Consider the following 17,095-nt stretch of genomic DNA (forward strand, 5'->3'; position numbering starts at 1 on the left):
CAATGTGTACGGTATAGTCATGGGTAGGGTCCCACCAGGTTTCTGTTAGCCCCACTAAATTGAAGTTATTATCTGCAAGCAGAAGTATGAGTTCTTCCTGCTTGTTCCCCATGCTCCTAGCATTAGTATAGAGGCACTTGAGCCCTCCGAATGGTGCCTTTGCCCCCCCCACCTTCTGATGCCCAAAGGGCCCTTGGTACTTACCTGGGATGTACTGCTGCATGTCTCGTAGTTTGTAGGTTCTAGACTCTCTCCATCTCCTGCCTCCCTGTCCCCCATCATACTTTGTTTAAAGCCTGACGTAGGAGGTCAGCCGACCTATAAGAAAAGAGACTCTTACCTTTTGTGGAGAGATGAAGCCCATCGCGTCCCAGGAGGTCCCGTGCATGGAAGTGCAGATCGTGGTCCAGGAAGCCAAAACCTGCATGATGGCACGAACTCCAGAGCCATGGTTTGACTTCTCTGACACAGGTGACGTGATGCCTACTGCAACCGCTGACCGGGAGGATCGACGACAAAGCCACCTGTGCCCCCATCTTCTTAAGCCTGGTCCCCGGAGCCCCGTAGTCATGATATGGTTTGAACTACTCCTGGCCACATCATTTGCTCCCCCATGAATGAGAACCATGGGATAGTTGTCAGAGGGCCAGATGAGGTCAGGAATTCTTGCCGTGATGTCCCTGATCCTGGCTCCGGGCAGGCAGCAGATCCAGACGACAGATGGGTCCCTCTGTTCCTTTCAGCAGGGACTCACATACAACGATGACACAGTGTCTCTTCTTCTTATCTGGCTGGCCCTCAGCTCACTCAGTGATGGCGGCAGGCCCCTCCAGTGCTCTTTCCCCCACCTCACACTCCTCCAGTGCAGCCAGGGCCTCATATTTGTTCCCCAACTGCACCGGGGGAGCTGTCTCTGCAGCGAGAGGCCTGGCCCCTGAGGTGACTGTCCTCCACTCACCAGCACCTGCTTTAGGGCATTCCCTCACAGCTTCTCCGCCAGGTGTCTTGTCCTGCAGAGAATGAAAGTGGCCATCAGTCTCTTCTTCAGTTGCCCTGATCCCCCACAGCCTGCTCACTTCTGCTTGGAGTTCCCTCACCTGCCTCTCTAGGGCCTTGGTCCAGGCACATGTGGGATAGGGAAGGGAACCCCCCCAGCCCCCGTGCTACCCCCAGGCCTCAGAGGTCCTGCCAGGCAACCTGCACAGACAGGGGGACAGGGCACTGACAACCCATCCAAGGGGCCTGTCTGGGTGGAGGCCTCACAGGAGCTCTGGGCTGGAAGCAGTAGCAGGGCAGGGTCCCTGGTTGCACTCCATGTCACCACCCCCATAGTAGCCCCCCTCCTCATTCACTTACCTGAAGTCTTTCAGAAGCTCCCATTTATTTCTGCCCACGACTGGCCTGTGAATTGCCTGCGAACTGCTCCCTTGTTGGCAGTCCCTACTCGCTGGCTCCCTGGTCAGAGACTCCCTGGTTGCCTGGAGAGTCTCCTTCTATACCCTTCTGGGCCTGGACTGACTCAGGACCAGTCAGCAATCCTACAGCAATCAACAGTCACTCAACACTTACTCCCAGCTTCTCAGAGCACACACCCACCAAACAAATAAACCATCAGCTAAACCAAAGGTACAGGTAGCTGGATCACTTACCTTTCTCCGGCAGGATCTAGTGCCTGGCCTGGCTTCTCTCCTCCTTCTTCCCTTGTCAGAATCCAAAGTTCATAGGAGCCACAGGAAAGACATTGATGGGATTTGGATCAGGCTTTTTATGCACATTCAGTTGGGCAGAACACATCTCTGTGTAATCGCACATTAGTTCCTATGATTCGAAAATATACAAAATGTGTGAGCTTATATACCAGTCTTACTATTGCCACCACATCTATCTTGATATTGTATGCTCAAGTGCCCATCACTAAACAAAGAGACTGCATGATAAGCTGTGCATTTTTGTTCCCAATTATGCAAGTAAATGCCTTAGTGTGGATTTTTCATTCCTGTCTTACTAGATTTTACAAGGGGCATCATCGCAGAATGATCTGCAGAAAAAAAAGAGACGTGCGCCTCCACCCCCAACTCCAACTCCTGCCATGCCAAATAGGACTGAAGAAAAGGAAGACAAGAGAAAGAGCACAGTCGGTAAGAGCCCTTCTTTTCTCCTCTCTCCAGTCCCATGCATGCACTTTATGTGGACTGCTTCGCTGCTTGAAGATTTCATAACTCTGTGTCCCATTCATTGGAAACTATATAATCTGGACATATATTTAACATGCAGAATGAAAGTCTGGAAATAAGCATTCAGTGCCACATTTTGTGACTTGTCAACACTTTCAGGTGTTCATAGAAGAATAAAAGCTGATATTACCATTGGGTGTTTTTTTAATACAGAATTAAAAATATTTTTTCAGAAGCATTTAGTCTGAGCTCTTCTCTTGTCCACTTAAAGTCAGTGAGAGCTTTACCAGCAGGAGAAAAGTTAAGCTAATGTGCATTTGAAGATCACCATCCCTGCCCATGTCAGTCATAGAATGGCATTTGAATTCATGGGTCTGACTTCTGGGGGCATGAGCAGGTCTCCAGCAGGTCTGCAGTATCATATACCTCCATTCCCTTCAATGGAGCCTTAATGCTGTACATTAACTGAGATGTCCCTATAATTTGCAAAGCCTTCAGACAGTTGCACAGTCTCTTTTTTGTTAGTTCTGTGACAGTCTAACAGCAGTTGACCATATTCGGTGAAATCACATTCTCTCTTCTGTCCAATTTGAGCCTGATCTCCATTAACGGAGAATTTAAGTAATCAGTATGAGAATGAAGCAGGCATGTTCTGCAAGAAATTCCATACAAAGCTAAAGAAGATCAAGGCACTATAGTTTGCAGTTTTATGTTATACATCCCATTTACTCACCCAGAGAAAACGAGCAGTACTCCCCCCATACTTCAGTCCTGATGCAATGAAAACTCTCTTTTAATGTGGTGGAAGTTTTACCCGAGTGAGGACAGTAAGATTATGCCTTTAGCAGGCAAAGTGGTTTTCTTATGGGTTCCTGAAAGATATGAGATAATAGCCTCACATATTAGAACTCATTATCCAGTACATTAAGAGAATCATTTTTAAAGTGCCATAATGCACTCAGTACACTCTAGGTCATGTGTTTGACCTCATGTTTCACAAAGCACCCAAGACATGCAGATATGATACCCTAAGTGAACACCTTGTCATATATAATTGCTTACATTACAAATGCCTTTCAGTTTAGAAAGAAACCTCTTGGCTTGGTTTCAACATTTATTTTCAGTAAATGCTTCACATTTAATGTCTCAGCATTTATATAGCAGCAGGAGTCCATTATCCTGTGACATGTTTGACTCCATTGACATCTCTTATTTAAACCCTCTAAGGAGATGTTATTCCTGCTCAGTATAACATAGTAGTTTTCAGAAAAATAGCTTTCTGATGCCACAGTCTGCCATTTCCAGTGCCATTCCTGATAACCACTCGTTCCTTATTGATGGCATAAGGTGTTTTAACTTTAGGCAGATGTTAATTTTGTGTTAAGTCTCTGTTTGGAAGGTTACCACTCATGTCTGTCCCCCCGCTATATAAGTAACTATTTGTTGGATAGACTAATCTGTTGTGAATTGCTATAGCATCATTGATGTTAATGGAGCTTTACCAATTTACACTGGCAGAGAATATGTCCTATTATAACCTCCCCTGCATTTGTCATTTTTGTTACAATCCCAAATGACTATCACCATTGACACAAAGACAATGTTACAAGGCTAGTAAAGGCTGATAAAACAGTCTCTCTTTGAGACAGTTACTAAAAACCTCTGAAAAAGGCAAAAGGAGACATGGATGTGGTGGGGAAACAGACAGCAGCATGATGGGAAGTATCATGGGTTTCTCCTGTTCTGACCACGTGAATCAGAACATAAAGATCCTATTCAAGCATTCAACTGACAAATTGGTCACTTTAAATAGTTAGCACTAAATCACTTATATCAATCCCAGAGTTTTCTGGTCAGTTTCTTTCAAAGCAAGCAAAAAGGGTCATCAGACTATGGCATTCTTGTAAGCGTTACAATGTTACGTAAACATTTGGAAGCCGAGTGTATTCTAGGAAAATCTAGTTCAGTTTAATCTCTTCCCCCGTTCTTGCTTCTGCTTACCTGCAGTAGTACGCCGATTCATACAAGGCCTTGTAATAACAGTGTAAGTTATCTATCATGTAGTCCGTAAAATAAATCCTTTGAAGAGGTTTGGGTGGCATTGGCAAATTAATTGGACTTAAATTATTCCTGGTAAACTCCGGTTTAGTTAAGGCTGAACATTCCCAGATACCCAGAAGATTTGAGACATGATCAGGAAGCATAAGGGCCCATGTGAGATCACGAATGCGGAGTGTTATTCACACCCAAACCTGTAAGTAATCGTACGCCTCTTGTTTCATACACCAAAGGGAAAGATGGATCTGGCTTCCACTTATACCAAACCTTTCTGGGTTTACTCATCACCCACTGACCACAGGTCATGGCATTGCTGATAATTACTGCTGCATGCAGTAATATAGAAGTTATATACTTTGGATACCTATAGATGTGTGGGGATGCTGCTCCAACGTGCTATAATTACAGTGCATCAGAGCAGACTCAATTAACTGAGTCTGCTGGAGCATGCTAATTACCTTGCTCCATCAGCCTCCACATGTCATGTATTCAGTGTTCCTGCACTTCAAAATGGCAGCGGGGACACATTAACTAAAGCTCATTTTGAAGTGCAGGATGTTGAATACATGAGATGCTGCGGGATCATTAGTGTGGCTCTCAGAGCCACTCTAATTAAAGTATCCTCCTCCCACCCAGCCCTAGAGCACGTGTAAAGATGTGTTTATCTTCTTTAGCTTGCACAGCGCCAAAATAAGCACCAAGGCCAAGGATCTCAGCACCATATCCTCTCCTATCTCTTAAAGATGTCTAAACTTTTGGCACTGCTAGCCCTGAAAGCATATATCTTGTGCTAGGAATGCTCTTCTATTCTGCCCAAGGAGGCACAAAGCTTTTCCTTTCTCTCAGTGCGCCACCACCAAAGACCAGTTCTGTTTCACCATGGTAAGACATTGACAACAGTTCCATTTTTCTATAGTTCTTACACTTAGAAGGTTTTTTCTGAGATTTCATGTAAATCTTAGAGGTGGAATAGGATCTGGGCCCAATTTTTTCTGACATAGGCTAAAAGCACCATCATTCAACCACTAACACAATGCAACTGCCATTCCATAAGTAAATGACAAACACCCATAAAAGAAACTGTTCACCAGGGGCCACATTCTATTCCAGCTGTTACACATGCAAGTGAATTTAGGTGCCTAAATGTGTGCTATACTACCCTACTCTAGTCCCTCAAAAACTATTAATACCAAAGCTGGGTAGGTCCTCCTCTTAACCACTTTTTGTGACTGAGTCTTAAAGGTCAGAAAAGGGTATGTTACAGAAGCAGATGTATTAGATTTTTAGGGATTTGAACAAGGATCACACTTAAGCACCTACTTTGCACCTAATAGGTGGACTAGAATCTGGCATCCATGTGCCTTTATCATTCTCTTCCTTTGTTTAGGAAGATAGGAAAAGAGACAGCTTTATTTAATGTTGTTGAGGTCAACAGGATGCTGGAGGGTAGGGCTTGAATTCAGAGAAACCTCCACAAATTGGAAGCCTGGACTAAAAGAAATCTCATAAGGTTCAATAAGGAGAAATGCAAAGTCCTGCACTTAGGATGGAACAGCCCCATGCGCCAGTACCAGCTGGGGACTGACTGGCTAAGCAACAGCTCTGCAGGAAAGGACCTGGGGATTAGAATGGACAAGAAGCTGAATATGAGCCAGTAGTGTGTCCTTATTGCAAAGACGGCTAACGGCATACTGGACTACATTAGTACAGACATTACCAACAGATCGAGAGAAGTGATTATTCCCTTCTATTCAGCACTGGTCAAGACATATCTGACGTACTGTGTCTAGGACAGGAACCCCACACTACAGAAAGGATGTGGGCAAATTGGACAGAGTCCACTGGAAAGCAGTGAAAATGATTAGGGGGATGGTGCACATGACTTCTTAAGAGAGATTGAGGGAACTTGTCTTACGTAGTATGAAAAAGATAAGACTGAAGGGGATTTAATAGCAGCCTTCAGCTGTCTGAAGGGTGTTTCCAAAAGGATGGATCTAGACCAGGGGCAGGCAAAATGCAGGCCAGATCTGACCCAGCAAGCCATTTTATCCAGCTCTCAGGGCCCCTAAAAATTTACAAAATTAATATTTCTGCCTCACGTTGCCTGTCAAAGTTGATAGGAACCAGGGGCAGTAGGACCCAGGGGAAGCCAGCGGCAGAACTAAACAGCTGCAGCAGCAAGTCCAGCCCCCCACAAAGCCCATTGCCCCCCCACACACACACACACCTATCCAGCCCCCCACAACCCCCGCAACATGCACACCCTCCCCCAAACCCCACAGACCCACAGACCTATACCCACCCTCCCACAATATACAAGAGCAAAACTTCATTTTAAGCTATTATACTATCACCTCTATGTACACTACACAAACTCATGTAAATCAGGACAAAAATAACTTTTTAATAAAATTAATGAATGTTGTAGTACATTTGAATTTTACAGTATAATTTGGTATTTTTTTAGTTCAGAGATGGCAAAACCCCTTGCTGAAAGGTACTTCTGGGGGGAAGGGGAGGGATTTCTGGTGGTAAAGGTCAGGGGTTAGGGGGTAGAACTTCCAGTCCCAAGATGGTAATCAGGGGGTGGGGCACCTGTCAATGGGCGGGGCTACCATGTGGCCCTCAATGGCTTAACAAAACTCGGTAAGTGGCCCTCTTCCAGAAATAATTGCCCACCCCTGAGCTACAATGACAGAACAAGGAGCAAAGTTCTCAAGTTGCAGCAAGGGAAGTTAAGGTTAGATGTTAGGAAAAACTGTCACAAGGAGGGTAGTAAAACACTGGAACAGGTTACCCAGAGAGGTAGTAGAATCTCCATCCTTGGAGGTTTTTAAGACCCGGCTGGACAAAGCCTTGGCTAGAATTATATAGCTGGGGATGGTCCTGCTTTGAATAGAGGGTTGGACTAGATGATCTCCTGAGGTCACTCCCAACCCTAATTTTCTATGATTCTGTGATAATGTGAACATACATGGTGGGGTCCTTCAGACCAAAGGAGAAGAAAATTCCAAAAGAGAAAAAAAACTCAAAAGGATATTTTCTCTTTGGTATTTTTAAATCAACATGCTTTACTCCTTACTTATGCTTGTCAAAACACTTGTGGATGTTTCTGTTGATTGCCCGGGGTAGATTGTGACTTCATACATGTATATCCCAGGACTTATTCTGATCTCATGCACATAAACGTATTGCCAGAATAGCTCGATCTATTCCTTTATTATTTATACAGAGATGAGTGAGAGCAGAATCAGACCCAGATAGAGTGTGTGTGTGTGTGTGTGTGTGTGTGTGCACACGTGCACATGCTCATGTGCATGTACATGCGTGTGTATCTGTGTGTGGAGGGGGAAAGAAAAAAGGGAAATGAGTGCATATGCCTGTATGTGTTTTAAAGCAAACTTTACAACTGGATTGACAATAAAGTAACTAGCTAATTGATCCCCCTGTAGGTAATGGACGACAGGTGCCACAAAAGCCTCCTAGAGGCAACACACGTGGTCCACCCCAGTTAGTGATTCCCCCACCCCCACCTTACCCTCCTCCTGACAGAGATATTATGGATCCAACTGTCTGTTACAGTGAAGCAGATGTAACGGCATCAACAAAGCTGATACCTAAACGTATGTTTAAAATAATACATATTTGCTGTTTATCTCTTTGATGGGCACTCTCGGGGTGACTTTTTCCAGACTTTCCTCTCTGCTCTCCAGACATGCATGTTTTTCTTTTCCAGTCTGTCTTCTTTTGAAATGCTCAATGCATTATATCTGTGTAACTAACTAATGTGAAGTGAATAAAAGACTGGCTGCCAGATAATACTGCTGCTGCTGCTTGGCTCTTTTATGGAGATGTGACAATCAAATCTTGTAGGCTTTATGCATTTGGAAGCACAAGTGTGTGGATTTATAACTGTTTTCTCTTTTTCTGCATGAATATATGCATGAGAGTGTCGTGGAAACACACGCAGCATACTTTTGGGTCAGGTCAGCAGAAGCTTTTATTTAAAAGAAACTACAGCTGTAGGGGGGATTTCAAAGTGACATGGATTTCCCAAGCACTTGGAAGGGGTCGTCCCCCCCCAAGAGCAAAATCAGGAGGCTTATATACTTTTTTAACAGTTGCTTACAACTCACGTGATCATATAGTGAAATTAGCATGAAAAGCGGCTATAATGTTACTTTATTATTTCTTTGCTGTAATCAGGATGGGAACTAATGGGGGAGGCGAGGTTAGTTCACAAACCTCCTTCTTGCACCTGCAAATCAGAGTTGTACATACTTTTTGCTATCTTCAAGGCCGCGGTGAGCGAAGCAGTTGCAGAGGAGTTATAAAGAACAAACACTTTCTCTTATCTGTTCTACTATACAGAGCCAGCAATTCTCCACAAAGCGGTTATGTCATCTTATAACTAAAATAATCAAAGTTTAAGGCATATATTTTTTCTGATTCCACAAATGCACACCCATCAGCTGCAATATCCACTCAGATGTAGCTATGGTAATGATGCTGAAAAGTCTACCCCACACTCTCATGATTGAACAAATGGGTATAGGATCAAAAAGGAAACTTTCCTCAAGTCAGATTGGCAAAGAGTGAGAGTGATTTTTGCTTTCCTTGGGATCATCTGTGCAAATTTTACCTAGCAAATTACCTACCATTACCTGTGGTGTGAGAGAGGGGCTGGAGTTGAGGTTTTTATGGATCATTTGGGATTAAATTTCTACTGCATAAAATCACAAGGGACTGGGCTCAATAACTGGGGTGTCCCTTTAGAGCCTGTGTTTGTGCTCCATATTTAGTTCCCTCAAAAAGTGCCCATATTTTTAAAAGGGCTGAGCTACCAGCAGTAGCCATTATGATATCATTTATGGTGCCTCAGTATGGGGCACTAGATAGTACCTAACCTGAAGAACACATTTTGATTTTCAATCTTCTAACCTCTTTTAAAAGTTCACTGTCCTGTATGAGCAGTACCTTAACATGCAGCAAATGAAAACCTCTGAAAGAATAGTATAGGGATTTGTAGCTTGGGCAATGCAGAGCATCTGGAATGCATTATTGTTTTTATTGATTTCTCTTTTAATATTTATTTATTCTATTTAGGGCATGGGACCATGAAAGACCCCAAAGCCTATATTTTCCCCCCTCTCCTTTAGACCTGCCTTATAGGTTCAGGGGTGCCTCCTCAGCAAATTCTCTTTTGTGGCTTCAACATATATCATGTGTTTTAAATTTTAAAGATTTAACAATCACTTGCACATAGTTTTCCTTTATCTTAACAGTAGCTTTCTTTTATCTTAACCTCAGTTAAAACAAAGTAGGTCAGAGACTCTAGCCAGTAGCAGCAGCTGCAGAGATAACCCAGGCAGGGACTTATGCACTGCAGAAAAGGGATAAAGTAGAGCCCAGATAGGGCCACCCCCTTCACGTGACACGGTTCTTGGGCAAGGACCAAGAGGTGCCTTCCCTCGCTCCTTTCTCCCTAGCCATGTATGGTCTTGGGAAAAAACTGCAGAGAACAGCCAGCCAGTAGATCTGGCATAAGCAGGAATTGTTGAACATTCACAGATGTTTCTTCATCTTTAGGAGCGGACCGATGGGCAGCTAACGAGTAGTGTCTAACGAAGCCGCCGTTTATTGTTCCCCATTGCCGGAGGGATATTGGTACTCCGATCATTGGGATTCCTTGTTGTAGGTGCGCTGGGCTGTGAGAGCATATCCAGCAGTCACTTTTATTTCCAGCTTGAGCCACCGTACGGGAGATCTGTAAGTACAAATTTTTCTCCCACCCCCCTTGGGTGATACTGAGATACCCAAGTGTGATATATAAGGATATCAGTGCCATTTTTAGATACAGGAGGGACAAAGAATTTTAACAACAAACATAACCAGCACCAGTAAGAAAAAGAACACTTTTTTTTTCTGATTCCACAAGAGAGGCCTTTGAGGTACAGTAGGGTATTGAGCAGTCACTCAAATCTTCATTCCCCAAAATTTTGGAAGCTGGAGCTACCTCTCAAGCAAGTGAAACCCTTTGAATCAACCAAACATATATTGATAGATAAGCCATTCTTAACAGGTGCATCTTCCATGCTGACTCTGGCAATCCCTTCATGCACTGTCTCCAACCTTAGGAGAGTTACTGTTACCATACAATGAAAAATGTTAGTTCCCACATGCCTGCATATTTGTGAAAAGCAGTGTAATATCTTATAGTGATAGTTATCATATAGATATAGTCCTTTAAGTCTTGATCTAGAGTCTGAGACTCTAACCGTGATAATAATTCTATGTTGCTACATCCCTGTACACACACAGAAACAGTAAACTTGGATTGACAATCTATATGTGAACCATAGAAAGAGAAAAATATCTTGCTGTTTGCTAATTCCACTGAGATTTTTTCCTGGGAATGTTCCTTTGCCAGGATCACACTTTGAATGCCTCTCACCCAGCTTTATAAATGTCAGTAGCTCTTCTTGTTGAATACCAGTGGAACCCAAAGCAGCATTTTTCAGATCTTAAAGAAATGTAGAATTTCAGGTTTTATAAGGGGGGGAGAGGAAAACCTAGATCATGGACTTATACTGCTAGAAAAAGGATTATTGTGGATTAACCTATTATACTCCTAGCAGCATATGAATGAAAATATCATTATAGTTAGATTTTTCAGTTGTATACCGTCAGTTCACATACAGTGTTTCCTATTACAAATCTGTATTAAAAATCTGTTCTGGTCGTCCTTGAATTAATATTTGTGCTTCATCCGACTTCCTATCATTGCAGTATTTTTCAGTGCTTCCCTGTTCCACCCTGATGATCAAATGCACTTTAATCAACATGGCTCTGATGTTATCAGTCAGATCAGTTGCTTTTAAACAAACATAATATTCCAGCCAAAATTCTATGATTGAGCCCGTACATTGCATAAGCTCACTGAAGGAAGGAGAACTTTGTGCATTTTTCAGGGCTCTGTTCATCAGTATTGCCCCTAGGCAAATCTTTCATAATTTTTATACTTTGTGCTACCCTAGAAATACATGTGTGCATGTTCTATATGTTTTTAATAAAAAAGAATAATCTCTGTAATTGATTCATGGACTTACTGTGGGGAAAGAAAAAGAAAACAAAGGGACTGCATGTGCGTGTTCATAATCATGTGGCGGAATGCACTTTTGAAAGGTACTCAGATACTGTGGTGTACTGGGTGTTTCATGAGAACCTTAGAAGAAGTAAATGACGTGTTGTGTCATATAATGCACACAAAAATCTAGATCTCAAATGTCTGCAAGAGAAATTTCCCTGATTATGTTGGATATAGGACTTCAATGGTGACTAAAGATAAATGTTCAAATCTCAACATACTATCCTCTTTCTACATATGTATGTAGGAATGGGAGGTCTGGCTAGAGCATTTCAACAGTATGATTGCGGTTAGTTGCTTGATAAGGCTGTGTCTCAACCCATAAACCTTTGGGGTGAAACCCCAGCCCTGCTGCAGCCAATAAAAAGTCTGCCATTGACTGCAATGAGGCCAGGATATCACCTATGCTTTCTAACCATCTCTTGTATAGTCATAGATATTGTTGCTAGGTGAGGAAAGGATGCACACATCACAAAGATGAAAAAAAATGGTTTCTTTCTCCAAAAACAGAGGGTCATTAAAAATTAGGCAGACAAAGTTATTTGGATAAATGTGATATCTTGTATTAAGCCAAATAAATAGTTGGGAAAATTATTCTTTGCAAAGTTTTGGGTACAAGCACCCTGCTTCAGGCAGAGGGAAAGCCATTAAAAATTAGCACACTTACCAGATTACTATGCCAAAATTGCCAACTGTATGTTTCTAATCTTACCTTCAGCAAATGTTTAGATGCTTGGAAATTTTGAAAATCAGTCCTGTCCCATCCCATCCCATCCCATCTTATCCTGTCTCCTCCCCACCCCTTTATTAGGTGTCTAAATCATCACCTAAATTTAAGAAAACTGGCTATAACATCATGGGATGTGGTAAGAATAGGAGGCTAATGCATAAGGATCTGCGGTGAGGCCCTGTGTTACTTGAGAATACCTTTGACAGCACAAATAGAACACAAGCAGAAGAGTATAGTTATGTCTTCCTTACTTTGACTGCCATAAATATACTTTCTCAAAAAAAAGGGAAGACTAGAAAGTGAAGAAATGCACTGGTATCTGATACTGATGGAATGCATGTTTACCTTTAAATGAGAGAGGAATTCGTACTAATGAATAATTTCTTTCTGCCCAAATAAATGTCATCACCATTTTCCCTTCACACGCTCTGATTCTTAAATTAGGAATTTGATTCTTAAACAGGAATTAAAAGTCTGTGATCATTTGTGCAGAGTTTAAATTCCTGTGCCTTACTCTCCACTATGTTTTTATGAGACACCACACCTCTTCCCTGTTCCTCTCCCACCAACTAGACAGTTATCCCATTGTGCTCAGAGAAGCCCATACTTAAGTATTCCCATGTTAGAGGAAGTGGGGGCAGTCACTCTTCACAGTTTCCCAAACTTATGTGGAGCCATGGCATTGATGAATAGTGTCTTTACTGAGATATTTGAGCTTTTCAGCCTCAGTGGTAAGAGTTTCATCAACAAACAAGAGTACAATTGTTCTACTTTTTTTTCTTCCCTTTAATTTCTTTATTCTCATTAAATGAGATTTCCTGTTAACTTTGGATCAATGGACATATAGCTAGCTATATGTGTTGTATGCATGTCTTGAATGATCCTTTGGCCTCCTTACACTTACTAATCAGGTTGTTCTGTGATCTATTATTCTTAGTTTTTGCCTCAGCATTCATTGTAGTTAACAAATAGAAACTCTGTCACCTGTTGCATGGAGCTGGATTTTGTTACTTGGTTTAGAGTGTTCCTAATGAATGAGTTCTAAACAAACCAGCTGTTTCTTATGCAATTTAGATGATGCAGATATTTTGCAATGGCAATACCTGGAACCAAAACTAAAGTATGCTGCCTTAAAATGGTTTGAAACAGACCATTTGACCATTGGCCTTGTTCCTATGAACTTCTTTATGCTGTGACATTTTATTTTTATATGTTATTCACTATAAATAAAAATGCAATAGGGGATCAAAAAGATAGATAAAAAGTATAAATAGTTTATTTTCTCAGCAAATCATATCCTAGAGTGACCTCCACCCTTCAAAGGCAATCTCTAAAGAATAGACTTTGTTAGCATTAAAACAGAGAAATCCAATATATAGACAACAATTTGAGCACTGGCCTGTTGGTTATAGATTATGAACTGCTTAGTGGGGAATTTTGCTAGCCATTGGGGTGTTCACATCAAATGGACCATTAATCAGCCTCATTCTCCTTCTCAGAGCTAAGGTTTGTATGAGGGCAGAGAGTGAATACCCTCTCTTTCAGGGCATGTCCAGCACAGGAAGCTACATGTAGGTGTAGAGTAGAAAAGCTTGTTCTGCCACTTCTCCTCTCCTGTCTGTTCTGCAAATAGTAAACGAACTTGGATTTTTTTTTTTTATTAAAGACTATCAGCCTGATACCTTCCATGAGCATTTAGTCAAGGGAAGAAAAAGTCATGTGTGCCAAGAGGATCAACTGATCCTATTCCATTGACTTGAATTGAATGAAGCCTGCTCATATATGGCCTTGTAGATATAAGCTAGGATTTTTGAATATTTCTATTGGATTTAGAAGCCAGAATAATTTTGCATATCTCCAGGTGTGAACATGCCAGTCAGTTTTCTGTTTGGGCCTTCATGTATGCTTATATATTTTATCATTGCCTTTTTTTCCCCCACAGTTTATTGTTGTGCATCATTCCCTTCCCGTACCAGCCATGTCTGACAGACCCTTCCTCTTCCTATGACCTTCACACCTCTGATATCTCACATTGCCTCTGCTCTCCTGTTTCTTCTGTTGCCGTTCTTCCTTCCCTGCTGGAAATGAACACTTTGTCTAAGATCTTGGCTGCCTTTCTTTTTGAACTTGCACATCTTCATTTAATTATTATTGATTATATTTAGCTGTGGTTCAAATTAATTTCTGAGAGGCATTCTCCAGAACTGAATGCTATGTTATACATATATATATATATCTCACTGTTACACATATATTTGTTCCAAATGATTGTCATTGCTTTAAGTCAGTATTTAATTTAGTACGTGTTTTCATTTTTTGTCTTACATTCAACCTCATTGAAGGATTTATAGAAAAGTTTATAGTATAATTTCACATTTTTCTATCAAGATAGATGTAGCATTTTTCATTTTTTCCCATATTATAGTCATCTGGGTACACCTGGAATTGAGCATGGCCTAACCTAAGCTTTAAAGTGCAAGATTCCTTTCATATTTTGGCTACAGATCAAGTAGCTCAGGAAAAAATAGAAACCTTAAAGCTGCGTCAAACCTATAAAGTGCTGAAAAAGAAGCCTGAGACTCAGTACTAAGTGCGTTAATTCACAGGCTTTACTTTTTCTTTTCATACTAATGCTTATTTTGATTAATTTCTTCTTAATTCTATAAACACAATGGAAACCAAAGTGTGTTTCTTATTTCTGTAACAAAAGATCCCAATACCACTTGCTCAAGATAAATCTAATTCTACAGGACCCTAGGTTTTTCATTTTTTTCCTTTGCAAGAGGACTGTGTCATGGATTATAATTAAAATATCAGCTGTCAGTTGATAGTGTAGCATGCACTTCAAACTTCTTGCATTGAGAAACTTTCTCTTGTGAACAGCCTGTAAGTGATTCTGAACCAGGGTGCCCTGGCATTTTGGTGTGTCTTGAGATCCTTTGAAGGGTGCCCTGGGGTATCACACAGTGTTAAGCACTGTTATATGTGCAGACATGATTCACAAGATAAACCTGAGTTTTCACATAGGAATCCATACAGTTAAAAACTAGAGGTCCACTGATACATTGGTTCCATACCACATTGGCACCAATATAGGGAAAATTGAGACATCAGAAATTGGCTTTTTTTTGCCTGATGCAGCTTATGATGTGGCTGATAAATGCCCTGTGCATGTACACAGCCACAGCATGCACAAGGCCAGGAGCATAGCTCAATTACTTGGAGACCAGGATCTGGCTGTTAGTTTGGTGTGTGGGAAGAGGTAGGGGGAGGGGAGGGAAGGGGTGTGAGGTGGTGCAGATCGAGGCCCCCAGAGTGAGGGAGGGAGTGGGGCTGTGGCACTGCTCAGCTGGGGTGGGGTGGGGTGGGGTGTGTAATGAAACCATGAGTGGCTTGTCCTGGGGTGGGGAAGGGCAGTTCCTGCATGCACCCAGGAGGGCATGAGGGGGGGTGTGCCCCTGGATCTGCATGTGGGTCAGGGCGGGCTGCCACTGCGGGCTGGAGCTGCGCCAGGGTCTTCCCAGTGGGGGCTGGGCCAGGCTGTGCTGTGCTTAGGGTAGGCTACGGTGAATTTTGTGGTGGCTGCAGCCGAGCCACTTGCTGCTTTGTCTTGCACCCTGCCCTGCTCCAGCTGAACAGCACCTGCCCCACTCCTTCCCTCACCGCAGGGGCCTCGATCTGCCCCTGCAACGCCTCTTTCCTCCCCCCCCCATCCCTTCCCCCACACCAGACTTACCAACCCGATGCTGGTCTCCAAGCTGCCCAGCTGCATATTGGAATCGGGTTGGTATTGGCTGATATGGTTCCATAAAAATCGGCCATCAGTATTGGCCGAAAACATTTCTATCGATGCACCCCTATTAAAAACATTCTAACCTGCTGCGGTCTTTGCGAGTTCTCTGTAACAGGGGAATTGCAGAATTGTGCTATTATTTTTCTGTAGTAAAAAAAGAAGAGTGAAAACTAAAAGATGACATTTTCTGAGGAGTGATTCGAGTCCACAAAGGTTGAGAACCACTGCCCTAAGCACACATTTTTAATCTCTTTGAATCGTAAGTGGGGGTTTTGATAACTGAACCGGTTCATACAACCAGAACACCACCCTGACCTCACCTCTACCACGTATCAGATGTTTATGTTACTTACACAAGTGATGCAGTACCTGGCTGTTTTTTAAACTTCACGGTATTGTTATTTTACCCTAAGCCAAATAGCTGCATTCATATTGAATCCTTTTTATGTAGACGAAAAGGAGAAGGAAAAAAGGAGCAAATTCCTCCCAAGAGTATAGAACAAGAGGAAAGAGAGATTTAGTTCTTTAGTGTGTAGTTCATGTTTTACTCAACGACTCAGAATCAGCAAAAACCCTGGAAAAATAAAGTAGAATTTTACTCAGTATGGTGCAGGCTGCTTTCCGCAGAAGGGATTTTTACAGATTTCACAGAACTTCTTCTCTCTTAAAGCCTTTGTAAGAGTTCAGGACACAAACCCAGTAGGGTTAAATAAGCCCATGGAAGACTAAGGAGGCACACAGATGCAAAAACCAGAATAATGAAGTGGTAGATTGGACCCTTTATATTATATGAAAAACTAGTTGAGAATTCACCATTGAAAACTTTCTTCAGTGGAAAACAAGTTTTTCAACTAACTTCATGTTTTTGTGGAGAAGATCTGTTTTCTTAGAAAATTTTCAGATTTTTCATCAGAAAACTAAACCCACAATACTGATCATTTCCAGTAGACAACTTGTCTGAAAAACTTCCCTTGAAAATTATCATGAAAATGACCTAGTTTCAGTTTCTTCAAAATATTCTATGAAAGAAAAGACTCTTTTTCCTGACATTGTGATTATAAAGTAGCATCTTAAATTTACCACCTGTCACTTTTATTTCCTATAATCCAAACATCAGTGCTAACATTTATATAAAATTAATAAATTTTAAAAAACCTCATGTCTTTACAATAAATTATCTAATTATAGGGAAA

At 41.9% G+C, this 17,095-nt stretch overlaps 1 protein-coding gene across 9 annotated transcripts in view; it reads left to right on the plus strand.

Moving 5' to 3' along the window:
- Window positions 1-17,095, plus strand: part of COBL (cordon-bleu WH2 repeat protein) — a 276,558-nt gene that overhangs the window by 200,086 nt on the left and 59,377 nt on the right. For 8 of the 9 annotated variants that reach the window (XM_025206108.1, XM_025206104.1, XM_025206105.1 and 5 more), the window contains 2 exons: window positions 2,009-2,138; window positions 7,685-7,855. In XM_025206108.1, the coding sequence (XP_025061893.1) occupies window positions 2,009-2,138; window positions 7,685-7,855 (301 nt within the window). The remainder of the gene's footprint in view (window positions 1-2,008; window positions 2,139-7,684; window positions 7,856-17,095) is intronic. The other variant, XM_025206111.1, reaches the window with a different exon arrangement.

This window comes from Alligator sinensis, unplaced genomic scaffold (assembly GCF_000455745.1).
Source record: "Alligator sinensis unplaced genomic scaffold, ASM45574v1 scaffold796_1, whole genome shotgun sequence".
NCBI lineage: Eukaryota > Metazoa > Chordata > Crocodylia > Alligatoridae > Alligator > Alligator sinensis.